The sequence below is a fragment of the Siphateles boraxobius genome, unplaced genomic scaffold (genome assembly GCF_051911475.1).
Source record: "Siphateles boraxobius isolate OS27281-9 unplaced genomic scaffold, OSU_SipBor_1 258, whole genome shotgun sequence".
Taxonomy (NCBI): Eukaryota; Metazoa; Chordata; class Actinopteri; order Cypriniformes; family Leuciscidae; genus Siphateles; species Siphateles boraxobius.
Window position 1 is genome coordinate 100001 of NW_027508874.1, and position 15000 is coordinate 115000.

At 44.5% G+C, this 15000-nt stretch overlaps 2 protein-coding genes across 2 annotated transcripts in view; one reads left to right on the top strand and one right to left on the bottom strand.

The window, feature by feature from the left end:
- The window catches only part of lgals2b (lectin, galactoside-binding, soluble, 2b), a 140711-nt gene that overhangs the window by 18711 nt on the left and 107000 nt on the right, over nt 1-15000 (top strand). The window lies entirely within an intron of this gene.
- The window catches only part of LOC143751431 (arf-GAP with dual PH domain-containing protein 1), a 31544-nt gene that overhangs the window by 7585 nt on the left and 8959 nt on the right, over nt 1-15000 (bottom strand). The window contains exons 2-5 of the mRNA XM_077244031.1: nt 10093-10223; nt 3274-3365; nt 145-227; nt 1-65 (exon numbers count right to left, since the gene is read on the bottom strand). The exon at nt 1-65 is cut by the window's left edge and continues 48 nt beyond it. Coding sequence (XP_077100146.1) covers nt 1-65; nt 145-227; nt 3274-3365; nt 10093-10223 — 371 coding nt within the window. The remainder of the gene's footprint in view (nt 66-144; nt 228-3273; nt 3366-10092; nt 10224-15000) is intronic.

Genomic DNA, 15000 nt, shown 5'->3' on the forward strand with positions numbered 1-15000 from the left:
AAATCGCCTGTTGAGAAACTGTCCGTTGTCCCGCCCCCTCTTCATCAGCATGCCGTCTCTCGGGTCTGTGATTGGCCAACGAGCATGTCAATCATCAAGCGGGAAACAGAAACGGGGTGTTGTGAGAATCAGACGCACACGTACCGTCCTCATAGTGCGGCTTCTTGCCGTCCTCGATGAACTCCTGCCTCTCGTACTTGGCCCGAATCCACTGCTCCTTCAGAACCCTGAAACACACACTTACATCAGTCACACTCATCCTGGCCACAATAACACCCTGAGAGAGTCATTTACACCTGCACTAGTTCAGCTTCTAGTCTAGTACAGATTAGTCTCGTCTGATCGTCTCATAACCTCGTACTGCGGCTTACGAGGATACGTTATATCAGAATAAGATATTGTAGCAATGTTCAGGGAAGAAGGAGGCGGGAACCGGCGAACAATTAAATAAACTTTATTTAAAATAAAACAAACAAACCAAAATACCGCCAGCAGCCCCTCGCGGACGACTGCTGGCTACCGAAAATAAATATAACTGCCAGCAGCCCCTGGCGGACGACTGCTGGCTAAAGTAAAATACAAATACAAAAACACAACTGAAATAAAGGCCTGTTCCTCTCTCGATCATCAACGTCGTCGCTCCTCCTTTATGCTTCCGCTCCTCCGTGAGAGATGCGAGACCGGTGTGCTACACAGGTGTTGCTCATTAGCAATCGCACCACCGGCCTCGCGCCGTTCTCTCACGTCCCTCGGCCGTCCTGTTCGCCACATACCCCATCGCCCCTCACAGGCCGGGGGGTACCCACGAGCCTGTGCCTACTCCCCCCCCCGGCGGCGGCGATCCCTGGGGGGTATGGACCGTCAAGCCGAGGGAAACGGAGACGGAAGCACGAGGAGCGACAGATCGAGAGAGGGGAGAGAGAAAAAAAAATAAAAATGGTCCGGTTCCCACAAGGCGCTGCCATCTGGTCCCCCACCAGCTGGGCGATCTCCTCCGCGGTGCCTGGTCGTGACGCTGGGTAGCCCTCGGTGGACAGCTCGACGCTCCTCCGCCGCCCGGTGGACGGTGACGGCTCCTTGGGCTTTAGGGTAGACGGTAGGATTCCCCCGCTCCCTGCTCCTCCCCTTTTTCTGGTGGACGGCAGCAGGCTCCGGCCCACGGCGAGCGGCGGCGACTCCCCCGCTTCGTCCCGGACGGCAGCCGCCCCTCCAACTCCCAGGCGGCCGGCAGCGAGCTCGACCGTCCCCCCGGCAACTCACTCCAGCGCATCGCCTCAAGCGTCCATGGCCGCGAGTCCCCCGCTCCCTGCTCCTCCCCTACCCGGCGGATGGCGGCAGGCTCCGGCCCACGGCGAGCGGCGGCGACTCGCGCACACTGCTCGATGGCACCGCGGATTCCCCACAGCGCGTTCCTCCCTCTTCCTGGGTTTCGGCACCGGTGTAGCAATGTTCAGGGAAGAAGGAGGCGGGAACCGGCGAAAAATTAAATAAACTTTATTTAAAATAAAACAAACAAACCAAAATACCGCCAGCAGCCCCTCGCGGACGACTGCTGGCTACCGAAAATAAATATAACTGCCAGCAGCCCCTCGCGGATGACTGCTGGCTAAAGTAAAATACAAATACAAAAACACAACTAAAATACAGGCCTGTTCCTCTCAAGTCAAGTCATCCTCATTTATATAGCGCTTTTAACAATGTAGATTGTTTCAAAGCAGCTTCACAGAGATAAACATAATTTAAGGAAACAGAGATTGTTTTAGTTTTATAGTGGTTCTTGAAAAATGTTTTTTCCAGCTAAAGTTAGTTTTGATTGATCTCTCTCGATCATCAACGTCGTCGCTCCTCCTTTATGCTTCCGCTCCTCCGTGAGAGATGCGAGACCGGTGTGCTTCACAGGTGTTGCTCATTAGCAATCGCACCACCGGCCTCGCGCCGTTCTCTCACGTCCCTCGGCCGTCCTGTTCGCCACAGAAATATTTCAGAATAAGTTTATTGACTGTAAACGATTGTTTTAGCAAACTGGGATGAATAAGGATTATTTCTAGTGGTAGTGCACATCATGACAGATGCCGGCCGTTAGCTGTATTCTGTTTAAATTCCTAATGTCTTAATGCTATTTCTGCATTTTGTTTTTTAATTATTTTATGGTAACACTTTATTAGTTAACATTAGTTAACTACCTTAGATAACATGAACTAAGAATGAACAATACTTCTACAGCATTTATTAATCTTAGTTCATATTAATTTTCAACATTTACTAATACATTATTAAAATCAAAGGTTGTATTTGTTAACATCAGTTAATGCACTGTGAACTAACATGAACAGCTGCATTTGTATCAACTAACATTAACAAAGATTAAAAAATCTTGTAACAAATGTATTGCTCATTGTTAGTTAATTCTAGTAAATACAATAACTAATGTTAACTAATGAACCTTATTGTAAAATGTTACCTCTTTCATTTACGAACAGTTATACAAGTAGACAAATAAATTAAGTTACAAATAAAATAAATAAACATTGAATAAAAATAAATAAAAATTGAAGAGAAGAGGTCCGAGGACTGAGCCTTGAGGGACGGCGTTAAAGCGGAAGAACTTTCCAGTTTCGTTTGCAATCCGATCACGTGTTTACATTTCCTTTAGCTTTTTTTACACTCAACATCCAGATTTAAGGTTTAAATGCATGTGAATATTAAAGCGAAAAGTGTGTATTTTAGTCACTTGAGATAAATGATTAAAATGCTAAATTAGATAATCTTTTGACCCATTTTACAGATCGTTCTGGCCAAAACACATCCAGACAGAAGGAAAAGATCATCGGATCAACATGCAAAGTGACCAACTGCAGTTTATTGTGGTTTAATTAGAAGAATTAAAACGATTATAACTAAGTGAAATATACAGATCTACTCATAGATGTCTAGTTCTAGCTTCAAAGATAGACATGCATGCACTCCTGACTCTCTGAAGCCCACCGATCAGCTAAATTAATTATCATTACAGCTAAATAATCTCAGTTAAGTGCCCTAAAGTTGAAATAATATATATAAATATATAATAAATAATTAAATATATGAAAATAATGTCCGCCAGAGCATTTTAGAGGTTTCCTCAGGCTGAAGAACATGATACAATGGTATTTGAGAGGATATTTCCATATCTAGTCGTTCCAGAAAGACTGACAAGTGATGCTATGGTTTCTGGCATCAGGTTGTGATCATAATGTGCTGGTGGAGATCTGGCATGTTGCCATGGTAACTCACTGGCAGTCTCTGTGTGTGGGCTTGTAGTAGTAAACAGGAACAGCAGCCTCATAAACGGCCTTCATGGTGTCATTCCCATGCTCAGACATGAACTAAAAATAATAAAACATGCATTTATTTAAGGTCAATCACATGATATTTGCAAACACATCGTTTTTATTATTTATTTATTGTTTAAAGCTCATGCAACTTTAGTTTTAAACCTGTGTTCTCTGTTTAACACAACAGAAGAATCTTCATGCATCTGCTTTAAGTTTCAGTAACAGTTCATAATGACCACGACTGGAGAGGGAAAAGCATCATAAAGTTCATTTGACTCATGTCTTCTGAAGTCATATGACACTTTGTGTGAGGAATAAACTGAAATTAAAGTCTGATGATCGTCACTGATCTTCATGGTCTATATGAACTGTTCTAGTGTGGAGAAAAACGTCTCAGGTTACGACTGTAACCATAGTTCCCTGAGAAAGGGAACGAGACGATGCGTCAACGACGCTTTGGGAACGCTCCCAGCGTGAATGCGTCTGAAGTATCTATGTCAACTAGTCCAATGGAAGGAATGAATGTCACGGGCGGGTGACGTCATGACCAGGAAGTGATAAAAGAGCATCCGGTGCAAACCGGCATTAGCTTCAAAAATTGCCGAAGCAAGCCGATCACAGGGATGCAGGAAGTATGGCAGGGTGACGCATCGTCTCGTTCCCTTTCTCAGGGAACTATGGTTACAGTCGTAACCTGAGACGTTCCCTTTCGAGGGAACTCGCGATGCGTCAACGACGCTTTGGGAACGAGAATACCCAAAACGCCAGACTTTCAAATGCCTGAGTGTCAGCCTGTTGTCACACTGCACCAAGCACCTGGGATCCTGGGGCAGCATCCAGGTCCAAGCTGTAAAACCTCATGAATGTGAGCGGTGAGGACCAGCCCGCCGCATCACAAACGTCTTGGAGAGAACTCCAGATAATACGCTTAGAAGCCATACTCCTAGTGGAATGAGCCCTGACCACCAAATGGTTGGCCAGAAGACTCACAAGCAAGAAGAATAGTCTCGACTATCTATATGCTCAATAGGTTGGATTTTCTCGACAGAGAAGTCCGATGAACATAAGTGTCCAGTGCTCGCACTGGCACAAGAGGTTCAGCTTTTCCTGGTCCGAAAAATGGGGGAGGACAGAAACCTGCAGCACAATAGGCCTCGGAATAATGGTAGGCACCTTTGGAACATATCCATGTTTCGGGTAAGATTGCCTTGGCCATCCCGGTGCACTCAAGGCAGGTGGGGACCGAAAGGGCCTGAAGGTCTGACTCTTATAGGGACGAAATAGCTAGCAGAAAATAGTCTTAAAAGAAAGGAACTTCTCTGAGACCAAATCTAAGGGCTCGAAGGGAGCCCCAGATAGGCCTTCTAGAACTATTGCAAGGTCCCAAGCCAGCACCTTAGTGCAAGTTGCATGCCTCAAAGTGCCACGAAGGAAACGAGTGATCAGGGGGTCTCGACCCAAAAATGTACTACCCACCAGGGCGTGGAAAGCCGCAATGGCCGCCACACATATTATACCTTAAGCGTGGAAGGACATAGACCTGATACAAAGCGTTCTTGCGGAAACTCGAATACTGTGTTTACTGAACAGTTAACCGGATCCCACTGACGCTGGTAACACCAAGAAGTGAAAAACTCTCGAAATAGTGAATATAGTTTCCTCGTAGCGGGAGCTCTGGAGCTTAGAATGGTCTAAACAACCTCGGTTGAGAGACCACTCTCTATGAGTTGGGCCCCCTCAGAGGCCAAACCCACAGTTCCCAAATCCCCTGCCGGGGGTGCAATATTGCATCCCCTGCCTGAGACAGAAGGTCTCTCCTGATCGGGACCTCCAAGGGAGGTCCGTCGAGGAGAAAATTAGGTCCGCAAACCAAATTCAGCTCGGCCAGGGTGGTGCTACTAAATAGGCTTATTCCATCCTGGCGGATTCACTCCAGAACTCCTGGGAGCAGAGCAACGGAGGGAAATGCGTACAGACGTAGCCTCGGCCACGTCTGCACCATAGCATCCAGCCCCGAGGGGACTGGTTGAGTGAGGGATAACCAGAGTGGACAGTGCGTCGTATGCTGAGACGAGAACAAATCCACTTCTGCCTGGCCGTAAAACTCCCATATTTGCTCCACCGCCTCGGGGTGGAGTCCCCTGGCCTCAGCCCCTGCCTCGACAGGGTGTCTGCTCCAATATTCTGGCCCCCCCTGGAATATACACTGCCCTCAGACAGCGTAATTTCTTGAGGGACCAAAATAAGAGGCCACCAACGTGTTGTCTGTGGGTCAAGAACCAGAGTTTCCTCCATATAACCAAGGCGCGGGGATACTGCCGCGTGATCTTGATCGTAAGGAGTGGGTTTCCCCTCAGGGAGAACCCTCTGGTCCTGAGCCACCTCTGTAAAGGTCTCACGTACAGCAGGTCAAAGGGTATCACATTGGACGCTGCTGCCCTGAGGCCTAACAGTCAAGAACAACACATGATGGCCCCTCAGGTCTGGGAGGAGATGTCTCAACGCATTGAAGACGACCATCATCTCTAGGCAATTCATGTGCCAAGAGAGATGATGACTCCTCCACAAGCCCTGAGCTGAGCGGCCTTCCAATACCGCTCCCCAGCCGGTGAGGGAAGCATCTGTCGAGATCACAACTCGATGGCAAAGAGCTCCCAACACCGGACCCTGGGTTAAGAACCAGTGTTTCCTCCATATAACCAAGGTGCGGAGACACCGCCGCATGATCTTGATCATACGAAGTGGGTTTCCCCTCGGGGAGAACCCTCTGGTCCTGAGCCACCACTGTAAAGGTCTCATGTACAGCAGGCCAAAAGTTATCCCGTTGGACGCTGCTGTCACAAGACCCAACAGTCTCTCTAACTGTTTTACAGTGCGTGACTGGCCTAGCCTCAGCTCTTTTGTGGCTGTTAGGATAGCAGCTACACGAACGGGCGACAGAGTGGCCCGCATCGTCACTGAATCCCATACCACACCAAGGAAAGTGGTTCTCTGTACTGGAGAAAGCACACTCTTCTTGGCATTGAGCCTCAACCCCAACATCTGCATAGGAGCGAGAACGACACCTCGGTGCCGAACCGCTAACTGTTCTGATTCCGCTAGAATCAGCCAGTCATCTATGCAATTCAGAATGCATATGCACTGCAGCCTGGCGGGGCCAGAGCTGCGTCTACACGCTTCGTGAATGTGCGGGGTGATAGAGCTAGACCGAAAGGAAGTGCCTGATACTGGTGTTCTTTGCCCCAAAGAAAACCTCAGGAACCTCCTGTGCTGAGGGAGGATGGAGATATGGAAGTATGCGTCTTTTAGATCTATCGTGACAAACCAGTCCTCGGATCTGATTTGAGTCACGATCTGTTTGAGTGTCAGCATTTTGGACTTGAGTTCCAGCACCAAACACTCCAACAGACGAAGATCTAGTATGTGACGCAGCTCTCCATCCTTTTTTGGAACAATGAGATAACGACTGTAAAGACCCGACGCAATGTCGGGTGAGTACACCTGCTCTATAGCTTTCTTTGCTAACAGGGCCTTTACCTCTTGCTCCATTACCAGAGCCTGCTCGGAATGCACTAACGTGAGCAACACCCCGTTGTAGCCTGGAGGACGAGAACCAAATCTGCCTCTTACTACTAACTGCAGGACCCATAGAGATATATTTGGCAGTAGCTTCCGCGCTGCCAGAAAATCTACCAAGGGAACCAGCCCCTCGAGGCTGGCCTCTGGTGTAATAAAGACAGCCAGTTCGGGGACCTGAAGCATACTGGCAGGAACCACCCGAACTGACTGTTTTCGAACCCCCCTCAGAGGGCGCATTCCGACGCAATGTCGAGTTGACGCTGCGCCAGAAGCTCGCTGGAGACCGCTGCGCCCCGAAGCACCAAGGGTGGCGGGGTTGGCAGAACGGTCCCCTGAGGGCACCGAGATGGAAAGGGCACCGTATAATGAGGTGTACACCATTCCACCCCGGTTGGGGCTGCCCTCACCGGTCTGACGCCGGTGGCGCCAGACCTTTTCTTTTGAGCCGCAGCCTTCTCAGCGTGAAGAACGGTCCTCGGATCCGGCTTCTGCTTTGAAGGCTTTGGCTGCTGTGTTGTGTATGAGAAACTAGACAGCTGGAGCTGCTCACGCCCAGCAGCCCCAGGGGGTTGGACATAGCGAGGGAGAGATTATCTTGTATCTTTCTCTATGATTCCCATCAAATTGAGCCAGAGGTGTCTCTCAGTGACCACAAGGGCTGCCATGCCTGAGAGATAAATCTGTGGCCCGACGGAGTTCTCAAACCCCATCGGGCCAAACTCCCTCACTTCTGTCCAAATACCGCAGCAGGTCAGCCTGATATGCTTGTAGCACTGCTATGGTGTGCAAGCAGGCCCATGCTAGACCCACTGCCATATATGCTTTTCCCACTAGATTAAAAAATAGTTTTCTTTAATGGTTTAGTGAGAGAAGCCGACGCCTTCAGGTACGATACTGAACCGGGAGACAGATAGCTCGCAAGCGTCTGTTCTACCCGGGGTATTGCCCCATAGCCATACCCTCTTAACCCCCAAATATCTGAATATACATGAATGTGGGGCTAAAAGACAAGAGGAGTAAGGCTTTTTCCATGATCTAGACAGCTCGCTGTGCAGATCGGGAAAAATGGAAGGCCCCGTGATGGAGGTGGAAAAATAGAGGGAAGGAAACTCGTTTAATTTATTTTATTTTTAGGACGAGTGCCCCCTTATTTCTGCTGGCCATAAATATTTAATTTATCTACAGCCTTAGTAAACACTTCCACCAGCTTATTATTTTTTATATATATTTTTTATATATATTCACTTTATTTTATATATAATATATAAACTATCATATATATATATATAGGCTATATATATTTCTCATACGCTGGGGAAAGAGATGGCAAATTCACTTCCCCCATGATTGTGTCACTTTCAATGCCCAGCACATCTACCTCCTCGGAGGTAGAGCACTGAAGCATTGATTTCTCTCTCTCCCCGGGCGGAAGAGACCGCAGCGCGGGCTTCCGAGACCGGCGAGAGAGCACTGGATCCCTCGTGGAAAGGGAGGAGATAAGATCCGCGGACCCGTCTCCAACCCCGTAAAGAGATCCTATTCGCGATCCACAGGAATGCATTCTCCGGACCTGTCACCCTGAGAATTGCGAGCCCGGCCACTTTCCTCGAAAAGTGACAGGCGGGAGCGGAGCATGCGAAGCGAAAGCTTCTCACAATGTTGGCAATCAGCCCCCTCGGAGGCTGATACCGCATGCTCTACTCCCAAACACATCACACAAAGCTCGTGTGTGTCCCTACTCGTTAAATAGCGCGAGCAGGGAGAACACAGAGTTTGTGCAATTGTTTAGTTTCCATAAATATATATATCAGACAGACAACAGTAAATATAACAGACAGTTTGACACAGATCGCTTGCTGAGGCAACAGAAGCTAATGCCGGTTTGCACCGGATGCTCTTTTATCACTTCCTGGTCATGACGTCACCCGCCCGTGACATTCATTCCTTCCATTGGACTAGTTGACATAGATGCTTCAGACGCATTCACGCTGGGAGCGTTCCCAAAGCGTCGTTGACGCATCGCGAGTTCCCTCGAAAGGGAACTGCATGAAGTTTTTAAACTTTGCATGGAAAATACCATTATGCAGATCATTAGCTACGATTAAATGGACACTTTTTGTTTCAGTCGGAATGTAAAATCACTCGAATCCGATTGACGAATCCGAACAGTGTTTACATGAACGCAAAATAAAGAAGCGAAGCGAGCGGATGCGTAAATCTGCAGGTCATCAGCCAGCAAGTGCTTGTGCGTTTAAAAACGTCTAATAGCGTCCAAACACAGCCCAGACGTCTAGGCTAAAACAAGGCAAAATCTGGGCTGTCAGTGAAACTGTAATAGACGTCTAAAGCATCGCCCAAGAATAGACAAGTCATCAATTAGATAAAGAAATTAAATGAGTGAAGAAATGGAACTAAACACCTTGTAATCACTGTTTACTTTGCTCACATGATGGAATATCATATATATATATATATATATATATTGCAAGATTGGCAAAACGGCATGTAAATTCAAGGTTATTTTGGCTAGAAGTGTGTTACTCATAGCCCGGGCTAAATCGGGTCTGTTAACCTAGACGGTGAAATGACGCTATTGCTGGCTGGGGAGCATCACAATGGTAGCTCAGACCATGAAAACAGATAATATGACCAAGGAGTAACAAATAAATATTGATAAGAAGAGGTCCGAGGACAGAGCCTTGAGGGACCCCGTTAGACAGAGAACTAGCGGAAGACGGCAATGAAGCAGAACTTTCCAGTTTCGGTTTACATGTCCTATGGAACGGAAAAGAAGAGGTTTAAAGCACCTCTTATAATCTGAATGACATTTAAAGGGATTTAAAGCCAATTCATTCCAACTGATGTGATAACATGTGACTTTTGATTAGTCCGATTACAATCGGGGTATTAGAGTCCATGCAAATGCAGCTAATGATGTTATTGTTAACCAAAACTAAAGTAAACCAATTCAAACCCATTTATGTTAATTGAGTTAAAGCTGAAATAAAATGCTGTACTATTAATAGCCTGTACTATTAAATATAAATATAAATATTAATTACTAATTAATAGCTAATTCATAACATTATTAAATATTATAACAGTATACTAAATTAACGCTGATACAGGTCTGAAGGTCAACAAAGACAGACTGTGGTTACTCTCAGAACAGAAAGGTTTACAGAAACGTTGTGAACACCTGAACTTCTGAATCCTCCCAGCGTGAGAGTCGGAGGGATTTGACTTTTCCGATGCTGGGAATACTGCGATGGACTCCGGAGCAGGCCAGGCAAATAAAGACTCCCAAAGAACAAGAGCCCCATTCCGGATCTGAGAGAGAGAGAAAGTAATAGATATAATAGATATGAAAGCACATCAGGTGTTTGACACACAAAAGAAAAAGGCTGTCATTTGCAGGTTCGGCTGATGTTTTCCGGCTGATATCCAGATGAACGGATCTTTGTTTTAAAGTCCCCGTGTAGGTAACTCATCTTTGATCATCAAAATTACACATTTAAATGTTTATTTTTTAATGTCTTAAAACAGCTTGAATGTAACTGGACACCCTTGCCACATTTAGCATGCGTGGTTCTATGAATATGCAAATGAGCCCCGCCTCCACTCACTGACTCACTCAGAGATCCACTCGTTGACGATCACTCGTTGTTCTGATTGGTTACGAGGTCGTTTGTGACGTCAGAAACACCAGCGATTTCAAACCGTGTTTTTTTTAAATCCTTAAAAATGTTCTTTTAAGGAGAAAATACTCAGCAATGCTGCGACTTTACACATGGTTTGTCTTAAAGCGTATTAAAAACACCACATAGACACATAAACAACATTAAAAGCTGGATTTTCACCGCAGGAGGACTTTAAAGATAACTGCAACTTTTTATCTCAGAACAAAAGTTAGAATAGTGGGATAAGAAGTCACAATTACCTTTTTTTACTTATTTATTTATGTATTTCCATGGTAGAAATAGGTTTCCATAACCCACGCACCCAATCACATGGAGAATATTTAGAAAGACTACACATTTACACCACAGGGGGATTTTAATAATATTTTACACTGCTGACTCAGCTCAAACATGATATTTACAACAAAAGAATAAGGAAGAGATACTGAAAACTGATTTACATCATCAGGATTCCTGGAAAACAGACGCTTGAGTGAAATAACCAGAGCGATGAGGCCTGAAGCTGAAGAACAATTACAGGTGAAGTAACGTTAACTACAGCCTAAAGCTACAGAAACACACACTGATACAGAGAGCAAATATTACACATTACTGATAAAACCCTCTGGCTCCTGCGTAACTCTGACTTCATATTATGTCATATTGACAGATATATGAGATAAAACGATACAACACATTTTTGCACAGTAGAATATAAACGACAGAGTTTTATGAGTGTGTGTGTGTGTGTGTGTGTGTGTGTGTGTGTGTGTGTGTGTGTGTGTGTGTGTGTGTGTGTGTGTGTGTGTGTGTGTGTGTGTGTGTGTGATCAGAAAGCTATATCCACAGAGAGCTAGATCACATGTTAGCTTAAAGAAACAGTCCATCCAAAAAAGAAAATCCCCTCATGTTGTTCCAAACCTGTTGCACTTTCTTTCTTCTGCTGAACACAAAAGAAGAAGATACTGTGGAGAATGTTGATAATCTGTTTCAGTTTCCACTGACTTTCATTGTGTAAACCATACATACAAAAGCAAAACAATTGTGTTACCAACATTAAAAGTGTAACCGGTTTGGAATGACATTTAGCTGAATATATGATGACAGAATAATTTTTTAGTTTTTTTTTGTGAGCTATCACTTTAAATCCTCGTACCATAATGATCACAAACTCTCATCAGGTGCATTTACTGTTAAAACCTGAACATGAACCTCGTGCGATTTAAACTAACTAAAATATAATTTATTAACCAGTTAACCTTTTTTAAACACAGATCTGATCATAAACAGTTGTAGTTCATGTATGTTTTGAAATACAGACGTACGGTTGGTCTCTTTTTAGGGGATTCATTCGTTATCAGAAGTGAAAGTGCTTTAAAAATGTAAAAGTTATAAAAGTTCTAGTTTACTGTAAAGCAACTAAACATTTATACATTTACAAACGGCTGGTAGGAACTACACGAGCTCCTTCACGGGTTAGTGACATCACAGACCCTAACATTTGCATAAACAACAGCTCATTTGCATTTAAAGGCACACACAAAACAACGCATTTTTACTGACCCTCAAAAAGGAACAACTTTTACATGCTGTACAAAATAATCTATTGGGTATTTTGAGCTAAAACTACACATACTGTACACACTCTGGTGACACCAGAGACTTATTTTATATCTTGTAAAAAGGGGCATTATACCGTTCCTTTAAAATACTGTTTGCATGATAACAGTTTTCAGAGGATGAATTTTTAGTTTAAAGCTTTTAAAGGGGTCATATAATGCCATTTTTATACAAGTTAATATGATTCTTTAGGGTCTAAATGAAAAGTTTGTAATATACTTTAATTAAAAATTCTCATTAGTATTGTAAGAAAACACTCATTTTACCTGGTCAAAAACAGCTCTGCTTTCAGCACGCCATTTAAGTGCATGTGTCTTTAAATGATAACGAGCTTTGCTGACTCCGCCCCTCTGTTCTGTAGGGCGTTTTGACACAACGAGTGTTGCCTTGACAACAGTTGAGGGTATATTTTGGAGAAAGAATGGCAGCAGGAGTCTCTGAGGAAACATCTGTGCAACCGTATCAGTTTGAACCGGAATCGGACCCGGAACAAGATGGCGTTCGACGAGTAAGGCTCCAACAGGACGTTCCTGAATGGTCGATTAACGTAATGTCACTTTGATCTATCTTTGTATGCACTGGCAGGGTAGAGTAACGTTAGTGAGATATGAACGCTATGTGTTTACTGATGTAACTGTGATGTGTAACGCTTGTCAGTGATGTGTAACGCTATCTATGCAGTGTGAGGTACAACTGTCAGAAATGATTCGCTTTGCGCGAAAAGCATTGACGTTGATCGTGGGGAATTTTCCCCTACGAAAACAAAACTCAGCCACTGCGTCTTCAGCGGTTCGAATTTAGGAACACCAAAATGACTGCTGTGTTTATTATTACAGCCAAGAACAGAACACCACAATCGCTTAGACACCATTCTGCTCCAGCGTATCAAAAATAGCGGAGTCGATGACAGCTCGCTCAGGGCGGGTCTGTGTTGAAACCATAGAAACGCTGCTGCCAATTAACAATCGTGGGAGGTGCGTCGATTTAGTGACGTCAAAAGATAGAACGGCTCAATTTGAGGCAGGGGAAACATATAGAGGGTATACATTGTTGACGTCACTTTCCCAGGGGAACCGCCCCCCAGCGGACTGAGTGGCAAAAGAGCTGCTGCGTGACTGGATTTAATAGGGGAAACTGCGGAAAACAAGAGTAAAACAGACGATGGTTGGACTCGATAAAAGTGTTCCTTACAACTTAGGCCTACCAAAGATCCAGTGATCCATGGATATTGACATGCAGCCATCATGTTTCCTGACATTTATATGTGCTTGATTTCGACGCAGGGGAAATACGTGAAGCAAATTTGCCTGTGAAGGCTTTATATAAATACAATATAGGTAGGTCTAAATCCAGGTAATCACAATATCAATGTTATATATAGGCTATAATCATATCGTCCAGCCCTAAAACTTGTAGCCCTATAGTTTTTTTGTCAGTTTATTTTAAAAAGATCCGATTATGCGTAATAAGCCGACAACGCATGTGGTCATGTGAACTCGAAAACCCGTTTTCTTTTATCGGAGTATAGGGTCATAACCGGCTTAAGCATAAACCGGTCGACACAGGTAGTTTTTTGCCTCTTACTCGGATTGCGCATTATGTAAACGCATTAACCTGCTTTCTGTCGGCTTATTGAGTGAAATGTGACAGAAACGCATCCTCATTGCAGATTTAAACACATCCAGACAGAGTAAGCGTTTTGCAGGAAAGGAAGAAGGAAATATACCACAAATGCAGACTCTTTCATGACCCAGAACATTATAAAAATGTCCTCTCATCTCGTGCAGAAGTAGAAGTGGTTCAGTCAAAACGCTGCATCTGTTACTGCATGAGAGGATAATATACGAGCTGTAAGTTTCCCGCTGACATGTTGCAAGCTTTATTTAACATCAACCGACATAACAAATGAAAAATTTAAAGTCAGATACGCAGATGATTGTTTTGTCGTCACACAGGGTCATGGCCTGATTTATTAATTAAGTCATGGTGTGTTGTTAATAAAGTCATTACTTGCATTGGTTTTACTGGTTTGCATGTAAACAGCGGAAACTGGTTATTTCAATAAGCTGATATTTGTGAGTTATCAGCTTACTGGTGTGCATGTAAACGTGCTCAGTGATAACTGCTAATCCATTCTTCTCTGCCTGGAGTCGAGTTGTTTCTATGAATTGCAGTGATCCATTTGCTTCTCTGTTCCGTAGCTTTCGGCAGTCTGTAAAAAATATACCTCCGATTTCTTGTCAAATGTAGTTGTACAGTCAATCGCAAAGCTCGTTCCCGTTTTAGATGTGTTTTTTGTGTTTTCCACGGCATTCACGCTGAAAACCAATCAGTCTTTTTGCCACTCAGTGGGCGTGGCCTCAATCTCTCCAGCTGACGGTGACGTCACGCGCATTCCCTCGATAAGGAGATTAAAACAAAAACACTGGATGGATTTTTGTCATTATATGATGGTTGTGTACAGGCACTGCCAACACACATTTCTAGTACAATCAACTTGTAAAAGCACCATTATATGACCCCTGTAAATCATGTTATGATGATTACTAAAATAAGAACAAAGCCAATAAAACAACGCTACAGGACATGGACAGTTAACATGCTTTATTACACGGCTCTGTGGAATACTTGATTCTGATTGGTCAAGTTTATGTTATTCCCAGATAACAGCAGAACACAGAAACACCGGCTCATCCGGGTCACTGAAGTCAGCAGCGCTATACACTCGCTAGCAACGGCTTTTCTTCGTGGACGTTTTGCGTTTGTCGAGCTAATAAATGATTAAAACTCAGTCGCATCAATATTTT